The sequence below is a fragment of the Oncorhynchus tshawytscha genome, linkage group LG20, assembly GCF_018296145.1.
Source record: "Oncorhynchus tshawytscha isolate Ot180627B linkage group LG20, Otsh_v2.0, whole genome shotgun sequence".
NCBI classification, from domain to species: Eukaryota; Metazoa; Chordata; class Actinopteri; order Salmoniformes; family Salmonidae; genus Oncorhynchus; species Oncorhynchus tshawytscha.
In genome coordinates this window covers 33,587,781-33,602,409 of record NC_056448.1, presented here as the reverse complement: position 1 = coordinate 33,602,409, position 14,629 = coordinate 33,587,781, and the positions used below count along the sequence as shown (strand labels likewise).

The 14,629-nt window shown below is 43.3% G+C and overlaps 1 protein-coding gene across 2 annotated transcripts in view; it reads left to right on the top strand.

Annotated features, from left to right (window-relative positions):
* The window catches only part of LOC112220169 (rho guanine nucleotide exchange factor 28), a 111,233-nt gene extending 96,903 nt beyond the window's left edge, over window positions 1-14,330 (top strand). For both annotated transcript variants that reach the window (XM_042302503.1, XM_042302504.1), the window contains 2 exons: window positions 5,866-6,181; window positions 11,279-14,330. In XM_042302503.1, coding sequence (XP_042158437.1) covers window positions 5,866-6,181; window positions 11,279-11,457 — 495 coding nt within the window. In that variant the 3' untranslated portion in view covers window positions 11,458-14,330. The remainder of the gene's footprint in view (window positions 1-5,865; window positions 6,182-11,278) is intronic.
* The last annotated feature ends 299 nt before the right edge of the window (window positions 14,331-14,629 follow it).

The following is a 14,629-nucleotide window of genomic DNA, read 5'->3' as shown; positions in this document are numbered from 1 at the left end:
GACCTGAGTCTACACAGACCGGTGAGCTATAGCCAATCAGAGCTACAGTAGGCCTTTATACAAACAAGCTATTTGCCACACGGGCCTGCCATCATTCACTTTGAACTGGAGTGTGTGTTTACAGATAGTAGCAACAGTGCGACTTTAGATCATTAGAACGCATTTGCCAAAAGCCACAAAATACACCTGAATGGATTTGTGCAATTATGTAAATACCACTGGAGTCCTCTTACATTTGGGAACTTTACAGTTCTATTGATCAAACAACCATGAAGAGGTAGACTTTCTCTCCCTCAGTTATGCACATCAACAACTACAAGATCAACAACTAATGTTAGCCAGAGCAAGATGTGCTCAAATCTAACGAAGGAACATTAGATAAACCCTCTCAATCTTTTTCAGCTAGTTGGCTGTCAAAATTACACTGATAAACAGTGGGGAATTATAGCCTACTTCTCCTTTTTGAGCTTGCCTGCCAATGTATGCATGTCCCAATCTAACTGGCTAAAGTTAGCTAGCTTGCTACTTCCAGACACAAATGAGAGAACACCTCAATCTGACCATTTTACTCGCCGTAGCAGAGCTGGTAAGGCTGTTTTCATGTTATCTAGAGTGTTCGTGACTAACTATGACTTTTTTAGCATACATTTACTGACACCGGCATATTCAAGCAGGTGTTGCTCGCTCGTAAATTCATCAGTTATTTTGTGCTCTGGCACACTCAGACGAGAGTGCTCTGAAATCTGAGTAGATAGCCAGAGTGAATTTTGAAAGGCAAGAGATATGCTAACTGGATAACAGTCATTCAAGTTCTTGCTAGCTAACCAAATGACACCTGCATCTCTAGATGTGTATAGCCACCGAAAACGATATGAGTCACTCACTTACTCCTCCGATGGCATGACATCCTCCTAGCAGCTAGCTAGCTGGCTAACGTTAGGCTCCGTGTTTTTAGCTTGCTACATAAATTGATATTCTAGCCTATTAGCCGTGTTATGACTGACTTGTGATCATTGCCCTTGCTAGTTTGATTGTATTGTCATTCCCAGCCTTAGTTACATTCGTCTGTTTTTGCCCAAAATATTGAGTCATTGAAACTGAAACAGTGCATCCCGAATGGAGGCAGCAAGCAATGTACCAGGCCAGCTGGGATTTACAACCTGATAGCAATATTTTTTGGACTACCAAATGTGAATTATATTGACCATTAATTTAACTGCATCCATCTATTCTGCCAACAATGCCTTAGTGTACATCATGGAATGTTGAGTCAAATAGAACCTATTTTTAAAACCTCTTATAAAGTTTTTAATTTTTATATTGAACCTTTATTTAACTAGGCAAGTGAGTTAAGAACAAATTCTTATTTGCAATGATGGCCTACACAATGATGGCCAAACCCGGACGACGCTGGGCCAATTGGGCGCCACCCTTTGGGACTCCCAATCACGGCAGGTTGTGATACAGCCTGGATTCCCAAACTGGGAAATGTATATTTTTTACTGATATCATGATTGTCTGTTTGTTTCATATCTGCAAAGTAGTTAAAACACTGTCAGTTCCACTTTAAAAAACACATTTGTTTTCATACATTTTTACGATATAGCCAATTTTTAGCAGAAATCGCTCAGTTCTGCCTCCAGGGCAAGATTCATGACAATAAATGTCAACCTGCTGCTGTATGTGTGTGTGTGAACCAAGGTCATGTTTCTCCCTGGGTTAGAAGTTCATTATTGAGAAGTGCCTCTCTCTCCCAGGACAAAGTGTAGCCAGCAGCCAAAGCTACGGTGGCCCACTCAGTCACACAGAGCAGCTCCATCTGGGCCCTTGATATACGACCTGCGGTAATGAGAGCAATTTCAGCGTCATCTGTCTCAACACTCAGCAGCTCCGCTCGCTAATAAACAACTTCATGATTGATGATAATTAAACCGCAGAGAATAAAAGCTCCAGCGACAAAATAATTAAAAGCATGCGAACGCCGCAAACCAATCAATCCTCTCCAAAAGACTTTAATTATTCATATCGACACTTTGTTTGAAAAGCGAGTGGAGCGGGCCTGCAGTGAAATATGCCCCCAAGCTGAGAGGAGGGGCATAGAGAGAGGGAGAGAGAGAGAGAGAGAGAGAGAGAGACATAGAGAGAGGTGGGGAGAGGAGAGGCAGGGAGAGAGGACAAGGGGAGATAGGAGAGGGAGAGAGGTGGGAGAGGAGAGAAAAGGCAAGGAGAAAGAGGGGGAGGGAGAGTGAGAGGAGAGAGAGAGAGTGAGAGAGAGAGAGCGAGAGGAGAGACAGAGAGAGAGAGTGGGAGAGAGAGGACAAGGGGAGATAGGAGAGGGAGACAGAGAGAGGAGGAGAGAGAGAGAAAGTGAGAGGAGAGACAGAGAGAAAGCCAGAGGAGAGACAGAGAGAGGAGAGAGAGAGAGAAAGTGAGAGGAGAGACAGAGAGAGGAGAGACAGAGAGAAAGAGAGGAGAGAGAGAGAGAAAGCGAGAGGAGAGACAGAGAGAGGAGAGAGAGATCGAAAGTGAGAGGAGAGACAGAGAGAGGAGAGACAGAGAGGAGAGAGAGAGAGATCGAAAGTGAGAGGAGAGACAGAGAGAAAGCCAGAGGAGAGACAGAGAGAAGAGAGACAGAGAGAGGAGAGAGAGAGAGAAAGCGAGAGGAGAGGAGACAGAGAGAAAGTGAGAGGAGAGACAGAGAGAGGAGAGAGAGGGAGAGAGAGAAAGCGAGAGGAGAGACAGAGAGAGGAGAGAGAGAGAGAAAGCGAGAGGAGAGACAGAGAGAAAGTGAGAGGAGAGAAAGTGAGAGGAGAGACGGAGAGAAAGTGAGAGGAGAGACGGAGAGAAAGTGAGAGGAGAGACAGAGAGAAAGTGAGAGGAGAGACAGAGAGAAAGTGAGAGGAGAGACAGAGAGAAAGTGAGAGGAGAGACAGAGAGAGAGAGAGAGAGAGACAGAGAGAGGAGAGAGAGACAGAGAGAGGAGAGACAGAGAGAGGAGAGACAGAGAGAGGAGAGACAGAGAGACAGAGAGAGAGAGGAGAGACAGAGAGACAGAGAGAGGAGAGAGAGAGAGGAGAGACAGAGACAGAGAGACAGAGAGGGGGAGAGAGATACTCTGCCTGCCTCTCTACAGGACCTTATGGGGAGGGTGTATGTTAAAACCAACGACCTCATGAACCTCATTTACCCCCTGGCCTAGGCCTCTGTGGGGTTGAGCTTGTGTTGTGAGGTTCAGCAGGTGGGATGATTCAACGTGCATAGAGTGGAATGTGAGGGGGGTCTCATACTGTAAGTAGTTTTAGGTTGTAGTTATTATAGGAATTATAGGACTATTTCTCTCTATACCATTTGTATTTCATTAACCTTTGACTATTGAGTGTTCTTGTAGGCACATTAGTATTGCCAGTGTAACAGTATAGCTTCCGTCCCTCTCCTCGCCCCTACCTGGGCTCGAACCAGGAACACAACGACAACAGCCACCCTCGAAGCAGCGTTACCCATGCAGAGCAAGGGGAACAACTACTCCAAGTCTCAGAGCGAGTGACGTTTGAAACGCTATTAGCGCACACCCCGCTAACTAGCTAGCCATTTCACATCGGTTACACTAGCCTAATCTCAGGAGTTGATAGGCTTGAAGTCATAAACAGCTCAATGCTTGAGCTGCTGGCAAAATGCACAAAAGTGCTGTTTGAATGAATGCTTACGAGCCTGCTGCTGCCTACCATCGCTCAGTCAGACTGCTCTATCAAATCATAGACTTAGTTACAACATAATAACACACAGAAGTATGAGCCTTAGGTCATTAATATGGTAGAATCCGGAAACTATCTCGAAAACAAGACGTTTATTCTTTCAGGGAAATACGGAACCGTTCCGTATTTTATCTAAGGGGTGGCATCCATTAGTCTAAATATTCCTTTTACATTGCACAACCTTCAATGTCATGTCATAATTATGTAAAATTCTGACAAATTAGGTGGCCCAAACTGTTGCATATACACTGACTCTGCGTGTAATGAACGCAAGAGAAGTGACACAATTTCACCTGGTTAATATTGCCTGCTAACCTGGATTTCTTTAAATATGCAGGTTTAAAAATATATACTTCTGTGTATTGATTTTAAGAAAGGCATTGATGTTTATGGTTAGGTACACATTGGAGCAACGATACGCACCGCATCAATTGTATGCAACGCAGGACACGCTAGATAAACTAGTAATATCATCAACCATGTGTAATTAACTAGCGATTATGATTGATTGATTGTTTTTTATAAGATAAGTTTAATGCTAGCTAGCAACTTACCTTGGCTTACTGCATTCGCGTAACAGGCAGTCTCCTCGTGGAGTGCAATGAGAGGCAGGTGGTTAGAGCGTTGGACTAGTTAACTGTAAGGTTGCAAGATTGAATCCCCCGAGCTGACAAGGTGAAAATCTGTCATTCTGCCCCTGAACGAGGCAGTTAACCCACCGTTCCAAGGCCGTCATTGAAAATAAGAATGTGTTCTTAACTGACTTGCCTAGTTAAATAAAGATTAAATAAAGGTGTAAAAAGAAAAATAATAAAAATTGGCAAAATCGGTGTCCAAAAATACAGATTACCGATTGTTATGAAAACTTGAAATCGGCCCTAATTAATCGGCCATTCCGATTAATCGGTCGACCTCTAGTAAACATACAGAGAAACCATAACACTAAGACAAGAGTTAGCTATGGGCAAAATTATAACCATTGCTACGTATCAGACATAGTCAAGTAGTCACAGTGGCTATTTACAATAATGGTTTATTCAGCTAATCCATGGCCAAAAAAATTGTCATCAAAAATATTATTTGAGAGTTGTAATCCATATTTTCAGTGTGAAGTATGCCAATTCATATTATATTTCCTCTAATTAACAAAAAGATCACTGCTGCAGTGGAGCTGGGCTACCTCTGCTTGGCAAGGTGCTGTAAAGCCCATCCTCCTGCCAGAAAGACCTTCTCATTAAAGAGGATCTGACAGAGGACACAGGATCTGTCTCTGACCCCCTGACCCTCTGCCTGGGGCTAAATGTTAGCAGGGTAACACTAAACACTACATCCATACTGATCACCAGGGAAACGCTAATGGATCCAAATGGCACCCTATTCCCTTTGTAGTGTACTACTTTTGACCAGGGACCATAGGGAATAGGGTGCCAATTGGAACACAACCTAAGACTGCACTGCTTCCATACAGATCAGCCTGCAGTAACTCCTGTTTTCTGTCACGGGAGTGGGCAGTTAGTGTTGGACTGCTAATTCTGCCTCAGCTTTGACACATATTAAATCAATGGGGTAGGAGAACATCTTACCTGAGCTGGACATAGCATACAAAAGAGAAGTACGTAGATGATAGAGAAAGAGGAGGAGAGTGAGGCACATACTGTACCAGGGAATATTGAAGACTCATGTTAAAAGGAACCACCAGCTTTCATATGTTCTCATGTTCTGAGCAAGGAACTTAAATGTTAGCTTTCTTACATGGCACATATTGCACTTTTACTTTCTTCTCCAACACTTTGTTTTTGCATTATATAAACCAAATTGAACATGTTTCATTATTTATTTGAGGCTAAATTGATTTTATTGATGTATTATATTAAGTTAAAATAAGTGTTCATTCAGTGTTGGTCTAATTGTCATTATTACAAATACATTTTAAAAATCGGCCGATTAATCGGTATCGCCTTTTTTTTGGTCCTCCAATAATCTGTATCGGTATTGGTGTTGAAAAATCATAATCGGTCGACCTCTAATGTTTACGTTAATGCTCTTGTTGTGGTCGTCCTTCACGCTCAGTGTTCTGTTAATGTGGCATTCTGTCTATGTTCTTCTCCCATAGGACTCACTTCCTGGCCAGCCTGGAGGCCATCTTGACAACGGCGGCTCAGTCTTTGTCAACGAGGCAGCGGTCACCACGGCAATGGGGCTCAACAACCGCCATGTGCACCACCACCTGCAGCAGCAGCAGAGAGGGTACGGAGATGACCCTCGAGCCCACAACAGCCTGAACACCCTACTGGCCCGCTCCAGCCACGGACAGACACTCCAACTCCACCCTGACACACACACACCCCAGGACTGGGCAGGGGGCACCGGTGTCACCGGGTACCTCTACACACCCACAGAGGGACAGGGCTCTGAGCAGAAACCCAACGGTAAGACCCAGTTCCAGACCCTCAGGGGGACAGGGCTCTGAGCAGACACCCAACGGTAAGACCCAGTTCCAGACCCACAGGGGGACAGGGCTCTGAGCAGAAACCCAACAGTAAGACCCAGTTCCAGACCCTCTGGGGGACAGGGCTCTGAGCAGAAACCCAACGGTAAGACCCAGTTCCAGACCCTCAGGGGGACAGGGCTCTGAGCAGACACCCAACGGTAAGACCCAGTTCCAGACCCTCTGGGGGACAGGGCTCTGAGCAGAAACCCAACGGTAAGACCCAGTTCCAGACCCACAGGGGGACAGGGCTCTGAGCAGAAACCCAACAATAAGACTCAGCTCCAGAGAGTTGTGTGAATCCATCTCTGTTACAGAGATTGTGTTTATTCTCTAATCCTAAATACAAGATGATTCCGGCTTTCTCGGCTGAATTTGATTGATAACACACAACATGATTTGATGGGATCTGACATTGACTGACTCTCTCTCTCTTTCTTTGATACCTCATGATATCATGAGGCCTAGCTGCTACCTGTGAGAAAGTAAACACAGCCTTTGTACCCACCACACACACACACCTCCCATTCCTCTCAAGGCTGTTCCTGTTTCAATGCGATGTGAGGCCTTGCTTGTCATTCTTTCCCAGTTAAACAGTGTCTCCAGATAAAGATCCCCCACCTCAACCCCCCCACCCCACCACCATCTACACCAGCCTAGTCTGGCCCTTCTCGCCTAGGAGAGAGAAAAATAATCGGTGTGTTCTCTATCTATTGAGCGCCGGGGGCCGGGCCAACAGCGTGTGAATCACAGCTCAGAGCCCATGGCTGACGGATTGGAGCATCGATCTGAAAAATCTTTACAAAACTCATTACAGCACGACTTGTCATCAGAGGAGCAGGGGATAGAGGGATAGAGGGGAGGGAACGATGAGAGATGCACATATTCATCTGTATTTCACTGCTCATGTGTCAGCCGACGTCTGTTTGCATATATACGTCTCACAGGTTTCAACTGTTATACCTCACTGGTTTAATATACATGCACACTGATGTGAACCGGAAATATTACAGTCTACGATGAGGGCCACTTGTTGAATATACACTAGAATGGATGCTTCTATTTGAATAGCCTGTTTAATGGATATCTCTATAGTAACTATCAGTGATACAGGCTGCTGAATTGTTTACTGTTATGTGACCGGAGCACAATCTCTCTCCGTCGATTGACTTATTACCTTCTCCTGTTATTCACCACATTTGAGCCACCGTAGAATCACAGTCTCTTGTTAACAAAACAGTGTGCTCTGCACAGACGGGTGGATACCCCCACCTACCACAGGGCCAGAGCTTACCTGACATATTACCAACAATGCACCCCTCTGTGGTCCCAGACAGGCCCCATAATGCACTGCTCCTGTCCTGTTAGAGGTGTATGTTGTATGATAGATCAGCAGGATTCACAGATGGAATACGTCCCAAATGGCAACCTATTCCCTATTTAGTACACTACTTTTGACAAGGGCCCATATGGGTCTAGTCAAAAGTAGTGCACTTTAAAGGAGGTAGGGTTCCATTTGGGATGCAAATGTTGACTTCCCTCTCAGGGGGTTGATTTCCCTCCAAACTCCAACACCATATCTCACCTTCCTACGTTCTATGGATCTCTATTTACAATACATCATTCATTACTATTTAATGCACTGCAATTGGCGGTATAGATTACTAGTGCATTCTGGGTCTGTACACGATCCCATGTTACAGAACTCTCATATTTCACACTAGAATAGTATCCAGGAAATCAATATCTCACCTTCAAAAACAACACTTATTTGATCTAAAAAATCCTCAAAATCTTGCTCAGAGCTATCAAAAGTCTGATTTCTCTACCTCACATCCAAGTGAGGACGGTTCTTCCCCCTTACACAGGGCCTTTGAGATTGTTCCCTCTCTCAGGATTTCCATAATGTTCTCCTGCACAATGATAATGGAAAAAATGGAAGGATTGAAATTTGATCCAATGAATCCAATCAGATTTTCCCATCTCGCCTAGCTGTTGAATAACTGTGGCCTTTTGAAAATAACAACTACTGTAAATATTGAACAGTAAAAACCAACCAGAATATTGTGCTGCTTCTGAAAATGAATAAAGGGATGAAAACTATGAAGATCAGTGCTCACTATGATGGTATAGTGAGTTACTGTTCTGGACCCATAGTTTGAAGATTATCCTGACTATCTGACCTTTCAATGAATGACAAGCCTTCTGACATTACACTTGGTGTTAAAGTCATCCTATTGGATTTTATCTTACTGATTTGAACAGTAATTGCATTTCGAAAATGGTCTCCATTTCTTGTGGCCTCAGATCAGGCTGACCTAAGAGTCTTTGTCCTGAGGCTTTATAGTACAGACCCATCCACACTAGCACACACACGCACACACACACACACACACACACTAGTGGTTAGCTAACAAGGAGCTCACTAATTAATGAAACAGAGTCCGACACAGTCCTGTGGGAACACAACACAATTACCACAGACCCTTACATCCACAGTATCTATTACCACAGACCCTTACAGACACACCATCTATTGACACAGACCTTTACATCCACATTATCTATTACTACAGACCCTTACATCCACATGATCTATTACCAGAGACCCTTACAGACACACCATCTATTGACACAGACCTTTACAGCCACATTATCTATTACTACAGACCCTTACAGCCACATTATCTATTACTACAGACCCTTACATCCACAGTATCTATTACCACAGACCCTTACAGCCACACCATCTATTGACACAGACCGTTACAGACACATTATCTATTACCACAGACCCTTACAGCCACACCATCTGTTGACACAGACCCTCACAGACCCTTACAGACCGTCACAGACCCTGAAAACCACATTGTCTATTACCACAGACCTTTACAGCCACATGATCTATTACCACAGACCCTTACAGCCACATCATCTATTACCACAGACTCTTACAGCCACATCATCTATTACCACAGACCCCTTACAGCAACATTGTCTATTACCACAGACCCTTATAGACCATTACATCCATTACCACAGACCCTTACAGACCCTTACAGCCACAACATCTATTGACACAGACCCTCACAGCCACACCATCTATTGACACAGACCGTTACAGCAACATTGTCTATTTACAACAGACCATTACAGAACCTTACAGCCACATTATCTATTACCACAGACCCTCACAGCCACACCATCTATTACCACAGACCCTTACAGCAACATTGATGATGCTGTTACACACCGCCCAGACCATGACGGACCCTCCACGTCCAAATCGATCCCAATCGAAAAAAAACGTGAATCCAACCATCACCCCTGGTGAGACAAAACCGCGACTCGTCAGGGAAGAGCCCTTTTTGCCAGTCCTGTCTGGTCCAGCGATGGTGGGTTTGTGCCCAAAGGCGACGTTGTTGCAGGTGATGTCTGGTGAGGACCTGCCTTACAACAGGCTTGCAAGCCCTCAGTCCAGCCTCTCTCAGCCTACTGCGGACAGTCTGAGCACTGATGGAGGGATTGTGCGTTCCTGGTGTAACTCGGGCATTTGTTGTTGCCATCCTGTACCTGTCCCGCAGGTGTGATTTTCTGATGTACTGATCCTGTGCAGGTGTTGTTACACGTGGTCTGCCACTGCGAGGACGATCAGCTGTCCATCCTGTCTCCCTGTAGCGCTGTCTTAGGCGTCTCAGTACGGACATTGCAATTTATTGCCCTGACCACATCTGCAGTCCTCATTTCTCCTTGCAGCATGCATAAGGCACGTTCACGCAAATGAGCAGGGACCCTGGGCATCTTTCTTTTGGTGTTTTTCAGAGTCGGTAGAAATGCCTCTTTAGTTTTCATAGCTGTGACCCAAATGCCTACCGTCTGTAAGCTGTTAGTGTCTTAAGGTGCATGTTCATTAAATGTTTAATGAACAAGCATGAAACAGTGTTTAAACCCTTTACAATGATGATCTTTGAAGTTTCTTGGATTTTTGCGAAATATCGTTGAAAGACAGTGTCCTGAAAAAGGGACTTTTGGCGAGTTTTTTTTAGTTAAAGAGCAGATGGATGAACTCATTATAGTGGGCAGTCAGCCAGGTCCATCCTGACGGTTATTTATCTACCTGGGGTTATTATATCATACTGTGTCTGTAGTTATTCATCTACCTGGGGTTATTATACCATACTGTGTCTGTAGTTATTTATCTACCTGGGGTTATTATATCATACTGTGTCTGTAGTTATTTATCTACCTGGGGTTATTATATCATACTGTGTCTGTAGTTATTCATCTACCTGGGGTTATTATATCATACTGTGTCTGTAGTTATTTATCTACCTTGGGTTATTATATCATACTGTGTCTGTAGTTATTTATCTACCTGGGGTTATTATATCATACTGTGTCTGTAGTTATTTATCTACCTGGGGTTATTATATCATACTGTGTCTGTAGTTATTCATCTACCTGGGGTTATTATATCATACTGTGTCTGTAGTTATTTATCTACCTTGGGTTATTATATCATACTGTGTCTGTAGTTATTTATCTACCTTGGGTTATTATATCATACTGTGTCTGTAGTTATTCATCTACCTGGGGTTATTATATCATACTGTGTCTGTAGTTATTTATCTACCTGGGGTTATTATATCATACTGTGTCTGTAGTTATTTATCTACCTGGGGTTATTATATCATACTGTGTCTGTAGTTATTCATCTACCTGGGGTTATTATATCATACTGTGTCTGTAGTTATTTATCTACCTTGGGTTATTATATCATACTGTGTCTGTAGTTATTTATCTACCTTGGGTTATTATATCATACTGCGGTTCTATTATTTTAGTTCGGCTTCTCTTTCTCCTTCATCTCTTCATCCTTCCCTTTAATTCTCTGGCTCTTGGTGTTTCATTTAAAATGGTGATTGTTCATGTCTGTCAGAGAGAGTTCATCCTGGTTGTTGGTTTAGTGTACTGTGATTATGAACATCTATGTTTTAATATTGATGCATATAAACGTCATGCATTTATACCCATACAGATATAAACACACACCGCAAAGTGAGGGAGACGTGGTCATTGATGGCAACAGCGGCTGGACAATATCAGGGTCTACCCCCACATGGAGATCCCCAACTGGACCTGTCCTTATTGGTTCCCCTGGAGATGGAGCGTGGGGATGGGGAGGACGTGGGAGAGGAGAACATTGTGTACCTCTGAGGCTGAACCCCCTGAGTCAAAACCAGGACTTATATCTGGAATCCTTAATGGTGAAACTGCCACGTCCGTTTGGGATATTACAACAACTAACACCGTTTTTTCCCCCTTGGACATAATTAGAATCACAGATTTAACATGAATATATGAAGGCTCCGAATACAAGATTGGACAGTAAATATCTAGGCCTATTGTATATCAACAAGGTTTAAAGAAGTAACAGGACTGGCACATACAGAAATCTCTCATGCTTTGTCTCTCTGCCCGCCACGTCTGTGCCAGGTACCCTCCATATGTGTCGCCAAGTGTTGTCAATGAGAGACACTTTTATAGCGCTACATGTTTATGTGTCCATATGTGCAGTGTGTGTGTGTAACTTCATCCACTGTGTGTGTGTGTGTGTCTCTCTGTTGAGAGTTCAACTCCAGGGCTGCCATCGGGCCTGTGTGCCTGAGGCCCTCCAATGACAGTTACCCTGACCAACCCTGCTGCCTGCCTTCCCCCTCTCTCCTCACCCCTGTATCTCACTGTAACCCTGCCCCACACTGCCCTAAGTCTGCTTCAGTCTACCTCTCGTTTTCTCCCTTGTCCTCTAAGCCCAATCTCTCCAGGACTATTTATTAGGCTCTCCCAGAATGAAATGCTGAGGAGAGTCTTCTCTTTGTTACCGCAGGGGGAAAGAGAGAGAGCAGAGAGGGGCTGGTATCACTGTAGAATCAGGCGGAATCTGTCCAGTTGCTCTGTGGCTGATTGTCTGGCCAGGAAATAAACAGCTGCTCGCCCATTCATCAGACAAGCTCTATTTAGAAGGTGAGCGGGATTCTGCAAACACATTAGTCATGAAGGATGAGGTGAAGCACCATGATCAGAAGGGATTTGGTCCCTTGGTTTCTCAGACTGTCTGGCTCTGGCTACGCCCGGACAGCATCATTTGTTTTTATCCGAAGGACTTTTTATTGTTTTGAAAGAGTGTAAAGGTATTGTGGTTTTAGGAATGATGTTGTGACTGTAGCAATATATCAATACAATATAGGACACTGCACTACTCTGCCTAAATAAAGTACATATTTTATTAGGGTCTAACGCATATAGTGGTCAAAAACCATAGGACAGAACATTTCTATACTTTCAATGACCTTTGCTTTTAAAAATGGTTTTAAGTATCCAATCAGGGACAGTGCACTGTACATGTGAAGCATACCAAATATGGCCACATCTCTTCTGCATGATACATTTTTTTTTACATCGTTTTTAAAATTTTAATGTTTAAATATTCCTTCCAAGGCACATATTTCATAGCACATGATTTATTCCAGTGTGTGTTCAGTTACTTTAAGATTTTGTCTTATGTAAAGTTACCTTACTAATGCATGTGTAGTAATAGTAGCTGGATAGTCAGCCTGGTATCAGTTTATATCAGTGGAGGTTCCATAGAGGAGGAAGGGGAGGACCATCCTCCTCAGTGAATTTAATAAAAATAAAAATACTGAAACATTGAAAACGTAATCCTTTATATAAAAAAATATACTAAATCTATTCACGTCACCAAATAGTTGATTAAAACACACTGTTTTTCTATATAGGTCTACAGTAGCTTCAACAGCACTCAGTAGGGTAACACCATGGAGTAGCCAGAGGACAGCTCGTTTCCATCCTCCTCTGGGTACATTGTTTTATTCTTTTTGTATTGGATTATTTTACACTTATTTTACCAGGTCATTTGACTGAGAGCACGTTCTCATTTACAGCTACAACCTGGGGAATAGTTACAGGGGAGAGGAATTACACCAATACAACACTTATAGACTTACACAGTAATAATGACAACTTCTGGAGAATGTCCTCCAATCTATCAAAGCTCTTGCAGCATGAACTGACATGTTGTCCACCCAATCAAATGATAAGAGAATGAATCTAGCACTGAAAGCATAAATTGTGGTGAGTAGTTGACTCAAAGAGAAAGACAATAGCTGACCAGTTTTTAAAACAAATTAATTTCTTCAAAAATGAAGGAGAAGCAAGAGAGAGAGCTATATTTCTCGTTGTAATTTTTTCACTTTCACTTACTTAGCTAGCGAATGCAGCTAGCTAGTTTAGCCTACTCAAACACCCAGCTCAAACAGGGAGGGATGCTATGTTAGTTAGCTGGCTATGACTATCCAAAACTGGAATTCTTCCAAGTCAACGTAAACCTTTGGTTTTATTCATTTATTGCCACTGGGGCCCACTGGTGTAACTGCTAAACTGCTTGCTGTACACTGTACTGCGTGATTCTCCCGGGTTTACTAACGCGTTAGTTCTCGTAGCCATATTGACTAGCTATTACATTAGCTACTATGGTGACAATGATGTAAGCTGTGTGTAGCAGTTAGTGGTTATAATATGAAGGTTTGGCTTGGATTTTTTTTTGCCTGGTCACAGACAGCTGGTGTGTTGTGCACTGCAGTCCACAAGTGAAAGGAAAAGGTGAGAGGAGGAGAGTGCGTAGATGTGAAAAGGAATACAACAAGTAAAGTAATCATGCAGTTTGTATGTGGCTGCTATGAAAGTGAACTGTGTTTGTGTGATCAGGGATGCATGTATTCATTCCTCCGATTCTGTAAGCAAACGGAATGAAACATGGATAAAAATACCTGAATTTGTTTGCAACTGTTGGACTAATGATTACACCCTATATCAGCTAGATGCAGGCAAGAGTGTGCAGTATTAAATGTGTCACTGTCTGTCACCTTGATTACTCAAATCTTTCTCTCGACCTGTACACCTACGCTACTTGACCAAAAGTATGTGGACACCTGCTTATTGAACATCTCATTCCAAAATCATGGGCATTAATATGGAGTTGGTCCACCCTTTGCTGCTATAACAGCCTCCACTCTTCTGGGAAGGCTTTCCACTAGATGTTGGAACAATGCTGCAGAGACTTTTTTCCATTCAGCCACGAGCATTAGTGAGGTCAGGCCCTGATGTTGAACGATTAGACCTGGCTCGCAGTTGTTGTTCCAATTCATCCCAAAGGTGTTTGATGGGGTTGAGGTCAGGGCTCTGTACAGACCAGTCAAGTTCTTCCACACCAATCTCGACAAACCATTTCTTTATGGACCTTGCTTTGTGCATGGAGTATTGTCATGCTAAAACAGGAAAGGGCCTTCCCCAAACTGTTGCCACAAATTTC